We start from the raw sequence: 20,134 nt of genomic DNA, 5'->3' as shown, positions 1-20,134 counted from the left end.
TCATGATGGCAAGAACAAGGACGTTACAATGTGGTCTAATGTATAGGTGCTGTGGTGGGATATCCGGAAACTTAGTGAACCCGTGGAGAGACTCGTTCTGGACGTTACAAAGAAAGACAATCCGGACATCGCATATGGCGCTGTTTCACTGGAGTTTGAATCCACCATGGTAACTATGATAAGTACTTTGTCTCAAAACCATGTATCAGTGTCACAAATTTCACCAGCAATGAAGGAAATGTGGTTGCTTAAGGTAGCATTTCTCATTTTGGGGGAAAATTGAGATATTGAAGCAGACATGAAAGCTTTGTGAAGAGAGTGGAGGAAGGGGAGCAGTTGGACTACCTGGGCCTTTTTTTTAAAAAAAAAACATGCCTCACATGAAATGCTTTCATGCAGCATTAGCAGAAGCCTGGCAGCAGATTGTTTTGCCTACCTGGGGACTAATGTAGAGCATAGGAGAGCTGAGAAGAGAAGATAGCTGTCAAAAATAAGTTGGGATAACATTAACCCTGTTCCAGTGCATTCCAAATAGACAAATCAAATTTTAATCTTTTTCTTATTTGTTAATATGTTCATTCTTTCCGTGTGTGAGTCACGTAGGAATCTCTAGTTCAATTACCCTGTTTTCATGAATACATGCAGAGGAGTGTCTGCATGGAAGAAATAAACAGAAAATCGGGAAGATCAAAGGCACCAAATTTTTGCACATAGGAGATGGGCAGCAATGGAATGCACACTTAGTTACTGCAAACAGTGACTTATTCATATGCAGAATTTATCAGCTGTGAGAAAGGAATGTCAGAAGTGTATGGATTAATCCATAATGGTAGTGGAATTCTACTACCATTAAGTCATAGGCTTAAACAGGTATGAATTCTTCAAACATGACTTCTAGAATTAGAAAGCTTTCTTTGTATATTTGAAAGCAGTTAGTTTTACTGCCTTATCACATTATTCAGTCTGGTAGTAAGGGCAGAAATTTTAGCTCAGCAGGTGGGCGTGCGCCCGACCTGCTCAAGCATGAAATGATGCGCGTTGACGTCGGGCAAACATGCCGACATCAACGTGCAGTCGTGTGGTAATTCGCTAATTAGCATGCCCACCGACAATTAAAAGGCCTGTTAAGGCCATTAAATAATCAATTAATCTAAAGTTAATTTTCAATTAACCTAAATTTTTTGCTGCCCGCCCAGCCTAATGGTTGGCGGGCGAACAGGGCAAGCGGCCTTTGCATTTCCAAAAGCAAATAAAATATAAGTTTTACAATCTAATTAATTAACGTGTCCCTGCTCATGTGACAGAGCCACATGAGGGGACATGTTTTAGTACATTTTATTTTCTTTATTTTTATTTTTTAAAAAACAATGCGTCAGGTGCCGATCACAGGCGGTGGTCGACTTCCTGACCGCTCCCACCGAGCTCGCACGTCAAGCGTAAAATTCTGCCCTAAGAATGAATTTCCCCCCATCTTCTGGTTTAGAATTGGTTTGATAATTAGGAGTCCTTTTACCCTCTAACTCTAAGTAGAGTTTACATTTGGAAAGCCATTTACATATTTTAGTGCTATAAATTTACAGCATGAACTGCAATAGAGTGCAAAAAGTCAACTAAAGAAGACATCACTAAGCTGTTAATTAAAAGTTGCCTAACTCAGATTATTTGATGACACTAGATTTCCATTTTGCTGTGCTAAGTAAGGTGCTTAACTTTTTTCATACATAAAGGACAGTTTCACATGATCTGGAGAAAGCTGTAAAGAATAATGGCCAATATTCATAAATTCATTCTTCTGTTGTTATTTTATCACCGGATTTTATTGGTTATTTTTGACAATCAGAAAACTTAATTTGAGTTTGATGAAATTGAAGTCTTAATCAATTGCTATTGAGTTTGTTTTGCCTCTATAGCCAACCAAGTTTATGGTAGGGACAGAACAAGGTGCCATAATATTGGGGAATCGAAAAGGAAAATTGCCAGCTGAGAAGATTGTGACCACCTTCACTGGCCATCATGGTCCAGTCTATGCTGTGCAAAGGAACCCTTTTTACCCAAAGAACTTTCTAACAGTTGGAGACTGGACAGTCAGAATTTGGTCTGAGGACATCAGGGACTCATCCATTATATGGACTAAGTGAGTAAAATACACATTATGTAATAAATAGAAAAAAGGAAAATAAAAGTTTTGATAATTGCATTTGTACTTAAAATATTACAAATACACTGATGCATTTGGAATATGATAATAACTCATACTTAGACTGAAATTCCATGAGAGGTTCCACCAATTTCCAATGTAAACTTGGTGGGAGATCAGCAGAGGTATGGTCGCTTCAGGTAACCATTGTCTATAGGTGGAATTTTACTTCCCCTCCCATGGCAGGATTTTCCGGTCCCACCTAAGTCAATGGACTTTCAAACAGCTTGCTGCATTTTACAGTCCCACCTCTGCTGCAACGTAAAATTCTGCCATATGAGTTTATTGATTGATATGTACAGGACAGAACCTCCATTTGTCTCTTAAAAGGCAATTGATGGCCAGGGGACTGAGCTAGGGCCAGGAACTTCATTAGCAAGAAATTCTCACTCTTGAGCCTTCAAGAAAACCTGGCATGTTAGTGTAGATATAAAGCCCTTGGCAAGGGTGTACCACCAGTGTGTTCCAGACCAGGCTGATGGTCTGGGCCAACAAATTGTTTAAATGTAAATTCAAAACATTCCTTGCTGAACGGTAGGATCATGGCCAGGATCGTGAAGGAGTTGGGTACCTGGGTAACTCCATCTCCATGGACAGAAAGTGTGCGCGCTAGACATTATACTAATTACTAATGGCAGTTCCTCGGAACGAGAAGGACACTTGCCATGGAATCCTAGAGTAAAAGGGAGGGAAAGAGAGAGAAAAAGAAAGGGATAATCAAAAGGGAGAGGGGCTGTAGGGGTGAAATCAGTGCAAGGTAAAGGGAAATTAAAAGGCTGAAGGAGAAACAGCATTAAACAAAAAAATCAAAATCCACATCTCACCTTGGCAGCTAGTCATCAGCTAGTCAGTTGTTCAGTCCATGGTCGATGAGGGGCTGCCTGCTTTCTTGAGTTTTCTTCTTGCTCTTGCATTTTCTGCCTTCATCATCCACCCTGCTTCAAAACCAGCTATACATTGGTGAAGCAGGGCTCGCTATTGTAGGTGGTCCAGTGCACTCTCTTCCCAGCTGTTGAGCACAAAGTCAATCTTCAAGTAGGCTTTAAGGATATCTTTAAAACGTTTCAAAGATATTCCAGCAACCGATCACAGACCAAAGTTACACCCAAATTGGTGCTTGCACTCAAGGCCACTAGATGGTGCTAGTGAACCACATAACCACTAGCTGTCTCTTGGAGTAAGAATCTCTGCCTTCAGCATTGTAGTTCTCTACTGCACAGAGGTAGATTGTCAGCATTTATATTCAAACAGGAAGACTTAGAAACCCCAAATAACTTCAATTCAAGTAAACTTCTGCATAAGCTAATTTAATTAAATGGGTTGTATTTTACCTGCCCCTGCTGGGTGTGCTTTGGGCCAGTGGGGGCATGTAAAATAGGGCAGGTGCCCACCCCACCACCTTCCCGCTCACCCCAGAGCTTACCCCGAAAATATGAGGGGTGGGCGGGTGCCAAAATCGGCAACCTGCTCACCATATTTAAATAAATAATCAAGGGTCAATTGGGCTGGTTAACAAGCCAACTGACCTTAATAAAATGCTGCCCATGCCATAAAACAGTTAGCATGGGCAAAACAAAAACAGAAATACCTGGAAAAACTCAGGTCTGGCAGCATCGGCGGAGAAGAGCAAAGTTGATGTTTCGAGTCCTCATGACCCTTCAACAGAACTAAGATAGCATGGGCAGTCGGGCAGGAGTGGGCAGGCCACTTTTTGAAAGGAATTTTCAAAGGGACGGAAGGAAGGGGTTACCATTTTTGCAGATCAAGGACAGCCTCCCTAAGATAGAATCCCCCCTTTCTTTCTACCTGCACCATGAAACACATTACTCCCATCCCTCTCCCTAACCTGCCCAAACCCTCCCTGCCCAAGACCCCGTACTTACCCGGCTCCTGGAGTCATACAGACTCGAAATGTTAACTGTCTTTCTCTCCACAGATGCTGTCAGACCTGCTGAGTTTTTCCAGCATTTTTTTGTTTTTGTTTCAGATTTACAGCCTCCACAGTATTTTACCTTTATCCGGGGTCCATTGGACCTTCTTCTTGTTCCTGTTTACAGTCCCAGCAGTGCCTATGGAATGCCCTGTTAGTGCTGCTGGGACAGATGGAGCTGCCAGCCATTCAGATTGGCCAGCAGCTCCCAAGGGCATGGCTTCCTCCCCAGTGAGGGGCAGAAGTCCCACACTGCCCCTATTTAGCCCACCCGCAGCTCGATATGGCTGCAGGGTGAGCTGGCATGGAGCTGGTCGGCTCCACACTGACTTCGCTTCAAGGGGGTCTAGACATCGACACCTCTCCCCCCCCCCCCCCGGATAATATTTCTCCAATGTCTGAACCTCAACATTAATACACTATTGTATTATTTGGTTTGGATATGGCTGAATTTCATAAACTTGTGACCAAGGGATGTTTTACTTGTTTGCACCAACTGTGTTTTAGTGCTCGACTTATTTTTACTCTTTTAGTATTGCAGATAGATTTTTATTTGCTATATATAATCAAAAGTCACTAAAGCATAAGCCACTGGGAATGTTGTGAATCACAGCGACGCCACTTCATACCAAGGATTGTCGCATCACAATTCTTGATCTGAGATTTATAATTTTGGAGGTGTCAAGCTGGAGCAATGAATTACTGGTGGGCAAGACATCCTAATCTCATCACATTCTCTTTCTCAGAGCTGGCTCAGCATACCATTTGTAGGAAAGATGGAAAAATAAATCAGCAAATACATTACCTGATTTTATCTTGGCTTTATCAGAATTCTGACAGCATATTGATTTTCTACCAGAGATCAGTAATGGCTAAACAATGAAATAAAGTAGTCTTGAAGAGGAGATTGTGAAACAACAAAAATATATTCAGGGGACTACTTGTAAATATTTTACATTTCACCCATCTGTTGACTAATCTATTTTTCATCAAACTAATGTTGTTATTTCTTGTCTAAACATTTTATCGTTTATTTCTTTTAGATTTTCATCTACATTCTGGTCTTTAGACAAATGATAATGTAGATTTTAATGGTGATTGTTTGGAATTTCAATTGTAAGTTTTAGCTGCAATTATTCATCTATCTTAAATGCATTTGGGGGAACTTCACTGCATGTTATACATAGGCAATTGGGCTTAATTACTTGTTCTTCATATTTTCTCGTTTTGTACTTCACATGACTTAAGTCAAAATATTTATCTTGCATGTTAAATAAGATAAATGATGGGCACCCATTATATTTGGGGGTGGGGTGGGGATTCAGTTTTTGCAGGAGCACAAAATCAGATGCCTTTTAAACACCCAACCCAATTGTCCTTTGCATTGGCTTCAGTAGCATAGCTGTGGGTTAGGTGATGTTTACAAGAGGCAGCTGATCTGCTGTTGCCTATTTTGTACCATTACTGAAGTTGAATTTTAGTGCATGATACTTATCTAATGGGTACACCAAACTGCCTGGCTAGTACACCAACACTGGGGTATATTTTTCTCCATTTATCAATTTTAGCAAGAAGAATCTCTCTAACTTTCACTATCATTAGCCTATAAGGGGACAATATATTCTATGGTTTCTACATGCTATTTTGGTACTCCTATGGACAGAATATTGCGCTCGTTGGGCGGGCACGCGCCCGACCTGAATGAACGTAACATGACGTGCGATGATGTTGGGTGAGCGTCCCGAAGTTATTGCACGCTTGCGCGATATTTCGGTCGGCGGGCGCACGCAGGAGCCGGAGCCACACCCATCATTGATTAAGCAGCTTATAAGAACCCAATTGACTCGAATTTTTTGCTGCCCGTCCAACCGTTCGGTTGGCAGGTGGGCAAAGAGGCCAAACGCCCTTTACATTTTTGGCAAAACCTCATCCCGCCTGTGAATTAAAAAAATTTTAAAAACTTTTAACACTCCTATTTAACATGTCCCTGCTCATGTGACAAAGTCATATGAGGGGATATGCCATCATTATTTTTAAAATCTTTGTTTTTATTGTTAAAAATCTTCAGCTCCATGAAGCAGTTCCTCCCACCCCACCCTGGTAGCACTGAGCGCTGCAGCGTGTGTTTCATGCTAGCTGGCCGTTAATTGGCCAGCCAGCGTGAAATCCACGTCGGGGCCCGATCACGGGCGGCAGTCGGCTTCCTGACCGCTCCCGGGCCCGCCCACCAAGCTAGCCCAACCACCGGAAAATCCTGGCCTATCAGAGGACAGCCAAGTGACCTGTTTCAAGGACATCACGTACCACTGCAAATCATTAGCATTCTTGGGATCCTTGTACATTCTTCCTCACTCTGGGGAAAATGTCTGGCCTCCACTAGGTCCTTCCTCATGACTACACTTAACCTTGACAACCAGCTGATTGAGTAATTATAGGCAGCAATCCATACCCCAACACTTTGACATAGCCTGTAGGACCTGATGATATTTAACTTTCATCCAGTAGCCTCGGAGCAAAAACAGGTAAATCGAATGGGAAGTCAGCTGTCCAATTTACCTTCTTTAAAGTTAAATAATGGAAAATTGGCCTGGGTCCAATATGGATTTGCAGCACCAGGAAAGTCTACCCAATAGTATTAACTTACTTAACAGGCAAGTGCAGGTGATATCAAATTCAATGGGTTTTTAGCGCATTTTTTTCTTTCCATCCAGGTAGAAACATTTTTTTTTTTAAAAACACAAAATAGAAAGTTAGCAAAGAAACAGAAAGAAGAGATTTTTGGCTAAATTTTATGTCAGTGCCAATTGTTATCTTCACTGGATTGGGGAAGTGATATCTTTAAAATTTGTTTTGGGGGAATGATTCCATGATCACCACACTTTCTTCAAGTGGCAATATCATTAAAATTCAACAGAATTCAGCATTGCCTTTAAGTACATAAACATGATAGTTCTCATTGGAAACATTTGTGCAGTAGTGTGTATGTTCTCTGCAGCTCAAAGTGAATTATAAATAGTTTTAAATTCTAACAATTAAAGTTTGCTAAAGTGTCCTTTCCTCTAATGGAGCAGCTGCATCACATCTGATGGGCACTGTAATGTCACAAAATTCACATCACTTCATATTATAGAAGAGAGAAGGTAGACATTTAGAAGGTTACAGAATGCATTCATTTCTCGAAGGGTTAATAAATTGCTACCATTCCCATGGTTCAAACCCTACCATTTGTAGAACAATGTAGCTGGTCTCTCCAAATAAAAGTTACCATAGTTTTGAATTGCATGTTCAGGTTACTCACTGTGCTGTAAATACAGAGATTGTGGAATTATGTAATATATTCCAGGAGTAAAGAGAAACTACCACTTTGAACAATGAAAATAAATCTGGAGGACAATTTTGAATCCAGCAGGTAGAAATAGGGTACATAGGGAGCAGCTGATTCGCAATGGCCAGTTTTCTGCCTGCACTTAAACGGAAAATGACCCCCCCCCCCCACCACCACCTAAGCAACCCCAATGAAACTCATGAACAACATTCTCCATGACTGAGACCAAGGGGCATTGTGCCTCCTCATCCACCTTTCTCCCACCTTCAGTGTTGTTGACCATATCATCCTTCTCCATTTCCTCCGCTACATTATCCAACTCTGAAACACCGCTTGCTTGGTTACACGCTTACCGATCAAATTGTCTTCAACATCAGTTTCTCTTTTCACTCTTGCACTATTAGCTGGAGACTGTGTGAAGGATGTATCTTTGCTCCCTTTTTCTAATCTACATAGGCAATATCACCTGCAGTCAATAAGGAATGAAACCAGACAGACCACCTGACATCAACCTGGGCACCAGAAACAACCTCAGCCCTGCTGACCCTGCAAAAGTCCTCCTTCCTAGTATCTGGGGGCTTGTGCCAGAATTAGAAGAGCTGTCTCACAGATTAGTCAAGCAACAGCCTGACATAGTCATACTCACGGAATCATACCTAACAGACAATGTCCCAGACACCACCATCACCATTCCCGAGTATGTCCTGTCCCACCGGCACAGTGGTATTCAGTCGGGAGGGAGTTGCCCTGGGAGTCCTCAACATCGACTGTGGACCCCATGGAGTCTCATGGCATCAGGTCCAACATGGGCAAGGAAATCGCCTGCTGATTACCGCGTACTGTCCCCCTCAGCTGATGAAGCAGTACTCCTCCATGTTGAACACCACTTGGGGGAAGCACTGGGGGTGGCAAGGGCACAGAATATACTCTGGGTGGGGGACTTCAATGTCCACCACCAAGAATGGCTTGGTAGCACCACTCCAGACCAAGATGACCAAGTCCTAAAGGACATAGCTGCTAGACTGGGTCTGCGGCAGGTGGTGAGGGGACAACATACTTGACTTCATCCTCACCAGCCTGCCGCAGATGCATCTGTCTATGACAGTATCAGCAGGAGTGAACACCATGCAATCCTTGTGGAGACGAAGTCCTGTCTTCACATTGAGGTTACTACCATTGTGTTGTGTAGCACTACCACTGTGCTAAGTGGGATAGATTTTGAACAGATCTAGCAACTCAAAACTGGGCAACCATGAGGCTCTGTGGGCCATCAGCAGCAGAAGTGTATTTAACCAAAATCTGTAATCTCATGGCCTGGCATATCCCCCACTCTACCATTACCACCAAGCTAGGGGATCAACCCTGGTTCAATCAAGAGTGCAGGAGGGCATGCAGGAGCAGCACCAGGCATACCTAAAAAATGAGGTGTCAACCTGGTGAAGCTACAACACAGGACTACTTGCATGCCAAACAGCATAAGCAGCAAGCGTTAAACAGAGCTCAGCGATTCCACAACCAACGGATCAGATCTAAGCTCTGCAGCCCTGCCACATCCAGTCGTGAGTGGTGGATGACAATTAAACAACTCACTGGAGGAGGGGGCTCCACAAATATCCCCATTCTCAGTGATGGAGGAGCCCAGCACATCAGTGCAGGAGATAAGGCTAAACCATTTGCCAGAAGTGCCAAGTGGATGATCCATCTCAGCCTCCTCCAGAAGGCCCTAGCATCACAGATACCAGCCTTCAGCCAATTCTATTCACTCCACGTGATATCAAGAAACGGCAGAAGGCTCTGGATACTGCTAAGCCTTTGGTCCCTGACAATATTCCAGCAATAGTACTGAAGACTTGTGCTCCAGGGCTTGCCGCATCCCAGCCAAGCTGTTCCAGTACAACTACAGCACTGGCAAATACCTGGCAGTGTGGAAAATTGCCCAGGTATGTCCTGTACACAAAAAGCAGGACAAATCCAACCCAGTCAATTACCACCCCATCAATCCACTCTCAATCATCAGTAAAGTAATGGAAGGGGTCATCAACAATGCTATCAAGTGGCATTTGCTTAGCAATAACCTGCTCATGGACGCTCAGTTTGGGTTCCCCCAGGGTCACTCAGCTCCTGACTTTATTTACAACCTTGGTTCAAACATGGACAAAAGAACTGAACTTCCAGAGGTAAGGTGGGAGTGGCTGGCCTTGACCTCAAGACAACATTTGTTCGAGTGTGGCATCAAGGAGCTCTAGCAAAACGAGTCCATGGGAACAGGGGGAAAACTCTCCGCTGGTTGCAGTCATACCTAGCACAAAGGAAGATGGTTGTGGCTGCTGGAGGTCAATCATCTCAATTCCGCTGCAGAAATTCCTCAGGGTAGTGTCCTAGGCCCAAACATTTTCAGCTGTTTCATCAAGGAACTTCCTTCCATTATAAAAGGTCCAAAGTGGAGATGTTCGCTGACAATTGCACAATGTTCAGCACCATTCACGACTCCTCAGATACTGAAGCAGTCCATATCCAAATGTAGCAAGACCTGGACAATATCCAGGCTTGGGCTGACAAGTGCCAGGCAATGACCATCTCCAACAAAAGAGAATCTAACCATTGCCCTTTAACATTCAATGGCATTACCATCACTGAATCCCCCACTATCAATATCCTGGGGATTACCATTGACCAGAAACTGAACTGGAATGGCTATATAAATACTATGGCTACAAGAGCAGGTCAGAGGCTCGGAACCCTGTGGCGAGTAACTCACCTCCTGACTCCCCAAAGCCTGTCCACCATCTACAAGGCACATGTCAGGAGTGTGATGGAATACTCTCCACCTGCCTGAATGAGTACAGCTCCAACAACACAAGAAGCTTGACACCATCCAGAAAAAAGCAGCCTGCTTGATTGACACCCCATCCACAACCATTCACTCCCTCCACTAGCAACACACAGTGGCAGCAGTGCGTACCATATATAAGATGCACTGCAGGAACTCACCAAGGCTCCTTAAACAGCATCTTCCAAACCCACAACACCTACCATCTAGAAGGACAAGGGTAGCAGTCACATGGGAACACCACCACCTGGAAGTTTCCCTCCAAGCCACTCACCACCCCGACTTGGAAACATAATCACCATTCCTTCACTGTCGCTGGGTCAAAATTCTGGAACGCCCTCCCTAACAGCACTGTGGGTATACCTATACCACATGGACTGCAGCAGCTCAAGAAGGCAGCTCATCACCACCACCACAAGGACAATTAGGGATTGGCAATAAATGCTGGCCTAGCCAGCAATGCCCGCATTCCACAAATGAATAAAAAATACATATCCACTTGTATGCCAATATCAGTTAGCTCTACCTTTCCATTTCTATTGATTTCACCACTGTCATTGTGCTATCTGAATGCTTGTCCATCATTAGTTTTGAATAACCCACCGTTTCTACTTGCTAAACATTGGGAAGAGCAAAGTCACCCCCTTTGGCTCCTACTGCAAACTTTTCAGTAACACCAGCCTCCTTGCTGGCCACTGTCACAAGTTGAACTGGCTGTTCACATTCACAGCATCCTGCTTGACCTGGAGCTGAGTTTCTGATCCCTGTATCTTCTTCATCAAAAACAAACTGCTTACTTCCATCTCTGTAACATTGTTATCCTCTTCTCCACTTCAACCCAATTCCCATTAAAACCCTTTCCCATGACTTTGTCACTTCTAGATTTGATTACTCCATTAATCTCCCAGCCCAGTTTCTGATTCCTCCCCCTCCAATGTTAATTGTATCTATTGAAGCTAAGCACATACAGGTGGAGGACATTGATTGGATGAGCACACATAAGGGGACATTTACTGACACAAGAATTGAGAGGAGTCAGGAGACTAATGTTTCACTTTGAATAAATCTATCCAAGTAAAGACTGGTTTTGGATTCGTCCTTCACCAAGTGGCTATCAGGGAAATAATATCTGTTAGCTTCAGCACATCCAAAGCTCTATTGCCTGTATTCTATACCATACCTAATCCCATTCACCCAATATGCCTGTCCTTGCTGACTTACATTGACTCAGATCGCACTGTCTCAAATTTAAAATTCTCATTATTGCGTTTAAATCCCTCCACAGCCTTGTTCCTCTCTTTCTCTGTAACCCTCTGCTGTCCTACAACCCTATCCCAATGTCCCAAGCCCTATGACACACCACTCTCCAATCCCATTCCCACCTAGTAAAACTGCCCCCTCACCTTATGCAACCACCTAAATCTGTACAAGAAGTTCACCCCCACCCCCACATACACTTTTGGGGGAGTCTAAAACTTGTGGTCGTAAATATAAGATAGTCACTAATAAATCCAATAATAAATTCAGACGAAACTTCTATCCTCGGAGAGTGGTTAGAATGTGGAACGTGATACCACATGGAAGAGTTGAGGTGAAAAGCATTTAAATGGAAGCAAGATATATACATGAGGGCCGATAGTGTTAGATGAAGGGGAGTGGAAGGGACTCATGTGGAACATAAATACTGGCATTGACCATTTGGAAGAAATGGCCTGTGTCTGTGCAGTAAATTTTATATAATTCTATGTTATTGCTTTTCCCAGTTTGCATAGCAGATTTATAATATTACCTGGGTTTACAAAAAATACCTTTCAGATGCCCCAACTGTCCATTTACACTGAAATTGGCAGACCTTTGCCCACTTCAGGGGTCCCTCTGAAAGGAGTCGAATTATTATGGAATCTTAAAACCATGTAGTGAAGGTTAGGGAAAATTCAATTCAAATTAAAGATCAAAATGTGAGTCATTTAATTTGTATCTAATAAGTGCATATTTTGAATGAATCCCACATTAGCTGTTAATTAAACACTAGTAATCAACCTTCAGTTCAATTATTTCTGCTGAGCAGAGGAGCTATGTGAAATGGCAGTATGTGCACATTATAATTGAACTGCAATGATACATAGGACTGAAGTTTAAAATCCACATGGAAAAGTAGATACTGGCTGGGATTTTCTGTGCCTGCCGGCATCGGGCGTGTTCGGTGGCATAAGTGGACAATATGACGTGATCAGTTTCACAACAGTGTGAAACCAGTTTGCGATCTTCCGCTTAGCCCGCCAATGGCGGGTCGCGTTTCCCGCTATTGGATGTCGGGAACCTCATTGTAATACATCAACCTATCATTATAAGGCCAGCCCACCAGACTCATTCCTCCCCACTGGATTGCCCGCCCTTCCCGCCGACATGTTTCACAACAGCACATAAGCAACATGCACCCGGCAGGCTGCACTTCACTCAAGACTTCAAGGTTTGTTTGCCTACCTTGCTTCGGTCAGCACTTGCAGTCATCAGTGCCAGGCTTCACCAACAGCACCACATCACTTTTAGGCGGTCTCATGGGTAGGTCTCTACCTACCAGATCAGCCATATGTGGGTGGCTTTTCAATGGCTGCAGGGCAAGGTCTTGCTTGGGTAAGGGGGAGAAGTGGCCTCAGGCAACGGAAGAGGCTGCAGGATGTACTGTACTGTACTGGGGAAGGAGGGTATCGCAGGGTGTGTGTGGGGCACATATTGATGTGTGCAGGCGACCTCAAGATGATAAGGGCTGAGGAGGCAGTCTTCAGAGGAGGTGAAGCCAGATGGAGATGTGACGGTATGTGTGTGAGAATGGGTGGTGATGTCCCTTGAGTTGGCAGTGAGTGATATGCCAGTGAATGTATGATGGGCTTGAGTGTGTGAGTTTAGAGCAATGAGATAGTTGCCATACCCTGGCTGCATGGATTAGGTGATTCATCCTCTATCTGCATTGGATGGCGAACCTCTTCTGTGCGGCATTGGCTCTGACCACCGCTGCCACCACCTGCCATGCTGGATTGGCGATACCGCTGCCCATCCTGCAGCCAGAGCAGGGGTAGAGGACAACACGACGGGCCTCCATGGCGTCCAAATGGCATTCCAGTGACACGTTATTAAACCTGGGGCCTGCAGTCTTTTCACCTTTCGTGGACATCTTCCCTGCAGTAGTCATGGGCTGGAAGTGCTGAAATGTGTGCGCATGGCTGGACTTTAAATATAACGCCCGGCATGATGAAGTGGCCAGGTGATGTTGTGGCGGGCGAATGAGAGCCCACCCATCATGGAAATGGCGTGTTTCCCAGGAATGCATAAGTAATGCGGGTTTGGGATGATACGGAGTGAAACCCATCATTGCGGCCAGCGGGTAAAACATCATTTTACCCACCCGCTACCGCACTTTGTTCAATTCTGGGATGATTCCGCCAACTGGATCTGAACCTGTGATTACCTGCATAATACCTAGATGGCTGTCATATGAGGCTTTGTGAATCATTGCATTTTACAGTATAATCTTTCATTTCATTAATTTTTCTTTGCCAATTTCCATCTGTCTGCACTTGAAATCTTTGATTTGTTGGCCTTAGCAGTAGTGGTGCAGCCAAATAACCTGCTAACAGACACTGTCTAAGACTCAGATTTTATAAAATGGAAAGAGTCGGTCTATTCTTGATGATAGTAACTCTAGAAAGAACTTGAAGTTATAGTATCATAGAATGGTTATAGCATGAAAAGAGGCCATTCGGCCATCATGACTGTGCTGGCTTTCTGCAAGGGGAATTCAGCTAACCCCACTGCCCCCCCAACTCCCCCTTATGTCCAGTAGCCCTGCAATTTTTTTCTCTTCAGGTGCTTATACAATTCTCTTTTGAAAGCCGTGATTGTATGTGCCTTCACCACACTCTCAGGCAGTGCATTCCAGATCCTAACCACTTGCTGCATATAAAAGTTTTGCCACATATTACTATTGGTTCTTTTGCTAATCACCATAAAACAGTGTCCTCTGATTCTCGACTCTTCCATCCCCCTCTGTACTGTAACCATTCTATGATTCTATGGTAACAGTAACTACACTTCAAAATGCTTTGAGACATCATGAGGTTGTGAAAAGCACTATATAAATACAAGTTTTCTCTTTCTTTACTGTTGTCGCTGAGTCACCTCCTGCTGTGTTTTGTGATCTAAAACTGCTGCTCAGATTTTGCTATGAACTATCATTTTGCATAAGATTCCCCTGATGTTACTTGCTTAAATTCCATTCAAGAATCATTACAAATGGTGCTGCACTGAATTCCAAATGGCATTACTATGTTTCTTCCAATTATTATCAAATATGGCCTAACCATCTATGTTCAAATGGACTTTGGGAGCACAATTTGCACAATTACTATCAGATAACTGGAGTCACCTTTAAGTATCCTTTAGCCAAACCTCAGTTAAACGCTCAGGACAGAATTGTCCCAGAATTGCACTAACTGCGGTAGTGGGCGTGAAAACTGACGGTTTACCCATCGGCCACAATGGTAGGTTTTCGCACCATATTGTCCACTTCCTGTCTCATTAATTATGCAGCCACAGGAAATACATCGTCTCGCTGGCGGGCAGCCTCTGAATCGCCTGCCACACCGCTACCTCACTGTTGCATCACTCCAGGTGCCATATCTAAACTGCAGCCACGCACACAATTCTCAATGCTTGCAGCCCAGAACTGTTCCATTGAAGACATGGCCCTGAAAGCCAAGAAGAGTTCAGTGACCCTTCACTGGAATGCCTTGGGAGGTCCGCTGTGATGTCCTCTACCCCTGCTCTGGCCGCAGGAGGTCCAGCAATCTCACCACTCCAGTTTGGGAGGAGGTGGCAGTGCTGGTCAGTGCCAATGCTGCACAGAAGAAGTTGGCCATCCAGTGCAGAAAAAGGATGAATGATCTCCTCTGTGCCGCAGGGTAAGGCAACCATCTCATCACTCTAAACTCACACACTCACAAGGCCATCACACATTCACTGGCATCTCACTCACTGCCAGCTCAAGGGGCATCATCACTTCTCTCTCACACATACCCTCACATGTCCATCTGGCCTCATCTCCTCAAGAGACTGCCTCCTCAGCCCTCATCATCTTGAGGCCACTTGCGCAGATCAACATGTGCCCCCTCACACATCCTGGGATACCTCCTTCCCCAGAGCCCTCACCCTGCGGCCTCTTCCCTTGCCTGAGGCCACTTCTCTCCCTTTCCCAAGCAAGCCCTAGCCCTGCAGCCATTGAAAAGCCACCCCCGCCTTACGGCTGGTCTGGTAGTTAGAGACCTGCCCGTGAGCCCCCCTAAAAGTGATGTGGTGTTGCCTGCAAAGCCTGGCTCTGAGTGCTGCCTGAAGCAAGATAGGCAAACAAACCTTGAAGTCTGAGTGAAGTACAGCTCACCAGGTGCACGCCGCTTATATACAGTTGTGAAACACGTCGGTGTGCTGCCCGGATGATCCAGTGTGGGGGATGATTCCGGTGAGCAGGTCTTATAATGAGATGCTAAAGTATTGAAATTAGGTTCCCGACCTGTGGCAGCGGGTGACATGGCCCGCCATTGATGGATGGAGCAATCGCAAACTGGTTTTACGACGACGTGAAATCGATTTTTCGCCTTCTTGCCAGATTGTCCACTCACGCAGCCAAACAAACCTGCTGCCAACAGGAGCAGAAAATTCAGTCTCAGCCCTGCATGAAATTTGGAATAAATGTTCTCTGTGGCACCCTGAAAATAACATGCATGTGAAATGGCAACCCAACAAACTTAAAGTTGTGAGAAACTCATGCAACACTAAGGGTTTTATGACAACTCATGGCATGGCAGTAAAGGGATTGAATCAGGCTTCAGTAATTGTACATTCAAATTTGTCGTTGCTTTGATTACATTTAACTTTCTCCGCATTGAAAAAATATGTTGACAATTGTTTTGTGGCACAGTGAATGTCTCTCTCCATTGAATGAAAATTAGTTGGCCCTGTCAGGTCTAAATTACGCTTTTTTTTTGTACAGCTGGCATCATTATGTTCTGTATAAATTTTCAGAAAATGAGAGCACAGATAATAAGAAGAAAAGGACTTGGTAATGTTACATGGAGCTACTATTGATGCGTGTTTGGTCATTTTGAACTGTATCCCACTGATACTTTGTTACAGCAACAGCGGAGACTATCATGTTGCTTTTACACAACAGATAGAATAGCTTTGAGGGTACTTTTTGGCTGTTTGAGGTGAGAACAGGATTAAAGTATAGAGAGGATAATTAACAGTTGTTACTGTAAATTATGGTTTAACTATAGTCATTTTTTTTCTAACAATAACCGCATATAGATTTTGTGTTGATTGAGTGAGTGTGGTCAAGTTGGGGAGTGGAACAGTTTATTTTTTACAATCATTGATAGCACAAAAGCTCAGAAGGAGCTGGACGTAATTTTAAAATATTTCTATGCTGAATCAGCAGCCTCAGGAGAGAAGTCAGTACTTGTCTGGTGTGATGTTTATTTCCCGTATTAGTTTGCTAAGCAAGAAATTGATTGAAACAGCCCAGCTTAATTTAGCTGAGCACAGAAAAATATCCTATCTGTTAGAGATGGGATAACAATGTTATAACTCATTGAACTAGTGTGTTTTATTTATCCCCACCTTAATTTTAAATAGATTATTTCAGTCTTGTAGGAATTTTGTTATAACAGTAATATTTTTATTTCAATCTTGTAAAGTTCAATTTATGTGCAGATGGTATCGAAGAGTTGCAAACTGTTCATTCCCTCTCTTGAAAGGAGAATCAGTATAAGGTGTTACTCAGCAACTTTGTACAGTATCAGAAGTTATTCTGTAATCTCATCCGAAGTTATTTGAACCTGGTTGTCAGTGATCTGCTTCTACAGGGGAGCCTTAGTTTTTAGCTGTCAGCAACCCTGCTACATGATGCTCTTTCCTATACTAAATCAGTACCTTCTAAACTTTACTGAAGTTAACAGTGTTTTGTTTTAAAGATTCTTTGTGCAGCTATGCCACTGAAGGATATGTAAAGAACAGCAAAAGTTTGAAGTTGAAAACCAAGATTGTTCTGCTGTGAAGAAGATATTATCACCCCTTACTACCAATCCTTCTTCCAATCATGACTTGAGCCTAGACCCAGAAAAGGGGCCCCACTTTTACTGAATGACAGGCCAGTACACCTCACCGTCCTTACCATACCAACATGCTGCTCTTCCGCCAGGCTGGAAATGAGAAAACTATAATTCCCAATTGCATCACTTCTTAGGTGGGCAGAAGGTCCATCTCAGACAAGGCCATGTAGAAGCTATCAGAGCAGGCCAAGACTCAAGAGTATTTGGATCCTGGTCTAATTTTCAGCTATTCAGGAAGAGCTATGGCGGTAGTTCAGGAGAAGGGTTACACATATTTTGCTTCAATGAAGAAAAGAATATTCTTTAAAATTAATCAGTCAAACTTCCTCTGATGTTTTTTTGTTGTAGATACCACATGTCCAAACTGACAGATGGTTGTTGGAGCCCTATAAGGCCATCTGTTTTCTTCACAACCAAATTAGATGGAACTGTGGATACATGGGACTTGTTATTTAAACATAGTGAACCAGCGCTCAGCATTAAGGTACTGTGATTGATTGTTGTAATAGTTTGCATATCTGCAAATTAAAATAAAAATTGGGAAAGATATGAAATGGGCTGCTGACTTGCTTATCACCTTTTTTATACAATTGCACAAAATCAAGATCTATCCCATATAGGTTCCAGCAGGGAACTCTGGATACCAATTAAGATCGAGAACCTTGGTTAATATTTCTCTTTGGCTTCCCTTCCTAGCCTGGAAATATTGAGGCAATCATGTTGGTGATTTTCACATTTTCCTTTTTCACAAAACCTACCCCATACCTTTTAATTTTCTCTAAGATAAAAGCAAAAAACTGCGGATGCTGGAAATCCAAAACAAAAATAAGAATACCTGGAAAAACTCAGCAGGTCTGACAGCATCTGCGGAGAGGAACACCGTTAACGTTTTGGAAGAGTCATATGGACTCGAAACGTTAACTGTGTTCCTCTCCACAGATGCTGTCAGACCTGCTGAGTTTTTCCAGGCATTTTTATTTTTGCTTTTAATTTTCTCCTCTTCTCTTCTGAAACGCACTCTTATATAGTTTCATAGGCAGTCTTCTGGTACCTCCATTACTCATTTGTGACCATTGATCTTGAGGTTTTTCCAGTCAGGACTTGATCAGGAGCAGGGACTATGGCCAATAATAAGGTTATTATTATTACTTTAATAATAATATTAAGGTATTATTAATACCTTAATAAGGAAGGTATTAACCTTCCTTAGTTAATACTCCCATTTGTAGTATCCCGACAGCTACTTAAGCTAAGATTTAAGACTATGATATGAATTACTGGGACCTCAAACTGGTGTTTGGGAAGGTTTCCTCAGCAATGATGTGACTGTTACAGCATAAGTGACTCAGAAGAAATGTTGTTACCAAAACAATAAAATAATTTTTACGCTTTAGAACTTTTGAGATAGGTTTAAAAACATTCTGAGAAGCCACCTGGCCATTTAAACAGTGGAGTTCTCATCTTGTAGCTACATTGTGGATTTGAGTGCTATGTCTGCTTAACTCAAATTGAGTTGAAGCATTCTAAATTAGACCGGAGAACGGTTTTGTTCTGAGATACAGTGCTCCCTCTCGGAACTTAATCATTCATATATATTCACATTCACTTGCTGTCAAACCTGCCTACCTGTCTATGCAGGCATTACTCGTAGTTTAGTTGTTACTGCAGTATGATTCATTACAATGTTTTATGTAATCAGTCAACTGTTAAATATTTGGAAACCCTAACAATGCATTCATAGCTGTTTTCAACAGAAAGATTGAAAACACCAACTACTCAGACAACTTCTGTACACTCATAGTTTGTTGGGTTTTGCAATCAGATTTAAAACATGAGGTACTTGTAGGGACTATGGCCTTAATTTTCAGTCCCAAGTTGGAAGCACGAAGTCAGGGACAATTCACGGCTCCACAAACCAAATCCAGGAAAAAGTGCCCAGATGTTCAAATTTTCATTCTAGGGTGAGAGGGTTGGGGGGTGAAATTGGAGTCCTGCCTGCCAACCCTGGAAACAGCTCAGAGGCATCAAACAGCCGGGTGCAGAAGTGGGTTGGGCAAAAAGGCCCGCCTTGGTGCTCTGGCACTGTGAAAAAAGTAATAAAACCAAAAACAGCATTCCAGCCCTCACACCTCTCACGCACTCTCCATCCCACCTCATGCCTCACCCAATTCATGCCACCTCATGCCTCCAGCTGCCCCCATGGTCTCTCATACCCTCCATGCCAAGCTGCGCCCCTCCACTCAGCCCATAGCCCGTTATAGCCCCTATGCCAAACCTATGCCCCTCTGCCCTTTCCCATCACCCCTCATACCCCATGCCAACTTATACATCTCTACCCACCCCCATAGCCCCTCATACCACCCATGCCAATCTATGCCACTCCATTCATCCCCATTGCCCTTTATAATCCCTATGCCAATTTAGCGCCAGCTCATGCCAACCCCTGCCCTCCATCCACCACACTCTCCTTGCCAACTCACTCACATGGGCAGACCTCAGGACCCATGCTGAGAATAAATAAATCCTTAAGTGTCTATTGATGAATTCGCTATTTAAAAAAAAATTATCATTGATAGCAAAACCCATTCACTACATTTAATTTCCTTTAATCCCTTAAAAGAAGAAGAATTTGTATTCATAGTTCCATTCCAAAGACTTCATAAGCATTGGAGCTGTCAAACAAACTGTG

The 20,134-nt window shown here is 43.3% G+C and overlaps 1 protein-coding gene across 1 annotated transcript in view; it reads left to right on the top strand.

Annotated features, from left to right (window-relative positions):
• Positions 1-20,134, top strand: part of dnai2b (dynein, axonemal, intermediate chain 2b) — a 64,626-nt gene that overhangs the window by 23,624 nt on the left and 20,868 nt on the right. Inside the window, exons 7-9 of the mRNA XM_078570995.1 lie at positions 47-169; positions 1,911-2,134; positions 17,794-17,929. Of these exons, the coding sequence (XP_078427121.1) occupies positions 47-169; positions 1,911-2,134; positions 17,794-17,929 (483 nt within the window). The remainder of the gene's footprint in view (positions 1-46; positions 170-1,910; positions 2,135-17,793; positions 17,930-20,134) is intronic.

The sequence above is a fragment of the Cetorhinus maximus genome, chromosome 24 (genome assembly GCF_964194155.1).
Source record: "Cetorhinus maximus chromosome 24, sCetMax3.hap1.1, whole genome shotgun sequence".
Taxonomy (NCBI): Eukaryota; Metazoa; Chordata; class Chondrichthyes; order Lamniformes; family Cetorhinidae; genus Cetorhinus; species Cetorhinus maximus.
The sequence above is the reverse complement of the archived record's forward strand: the minus strand, read 5'-3'. Positions and strand labels throughout refer to the sequence as shown.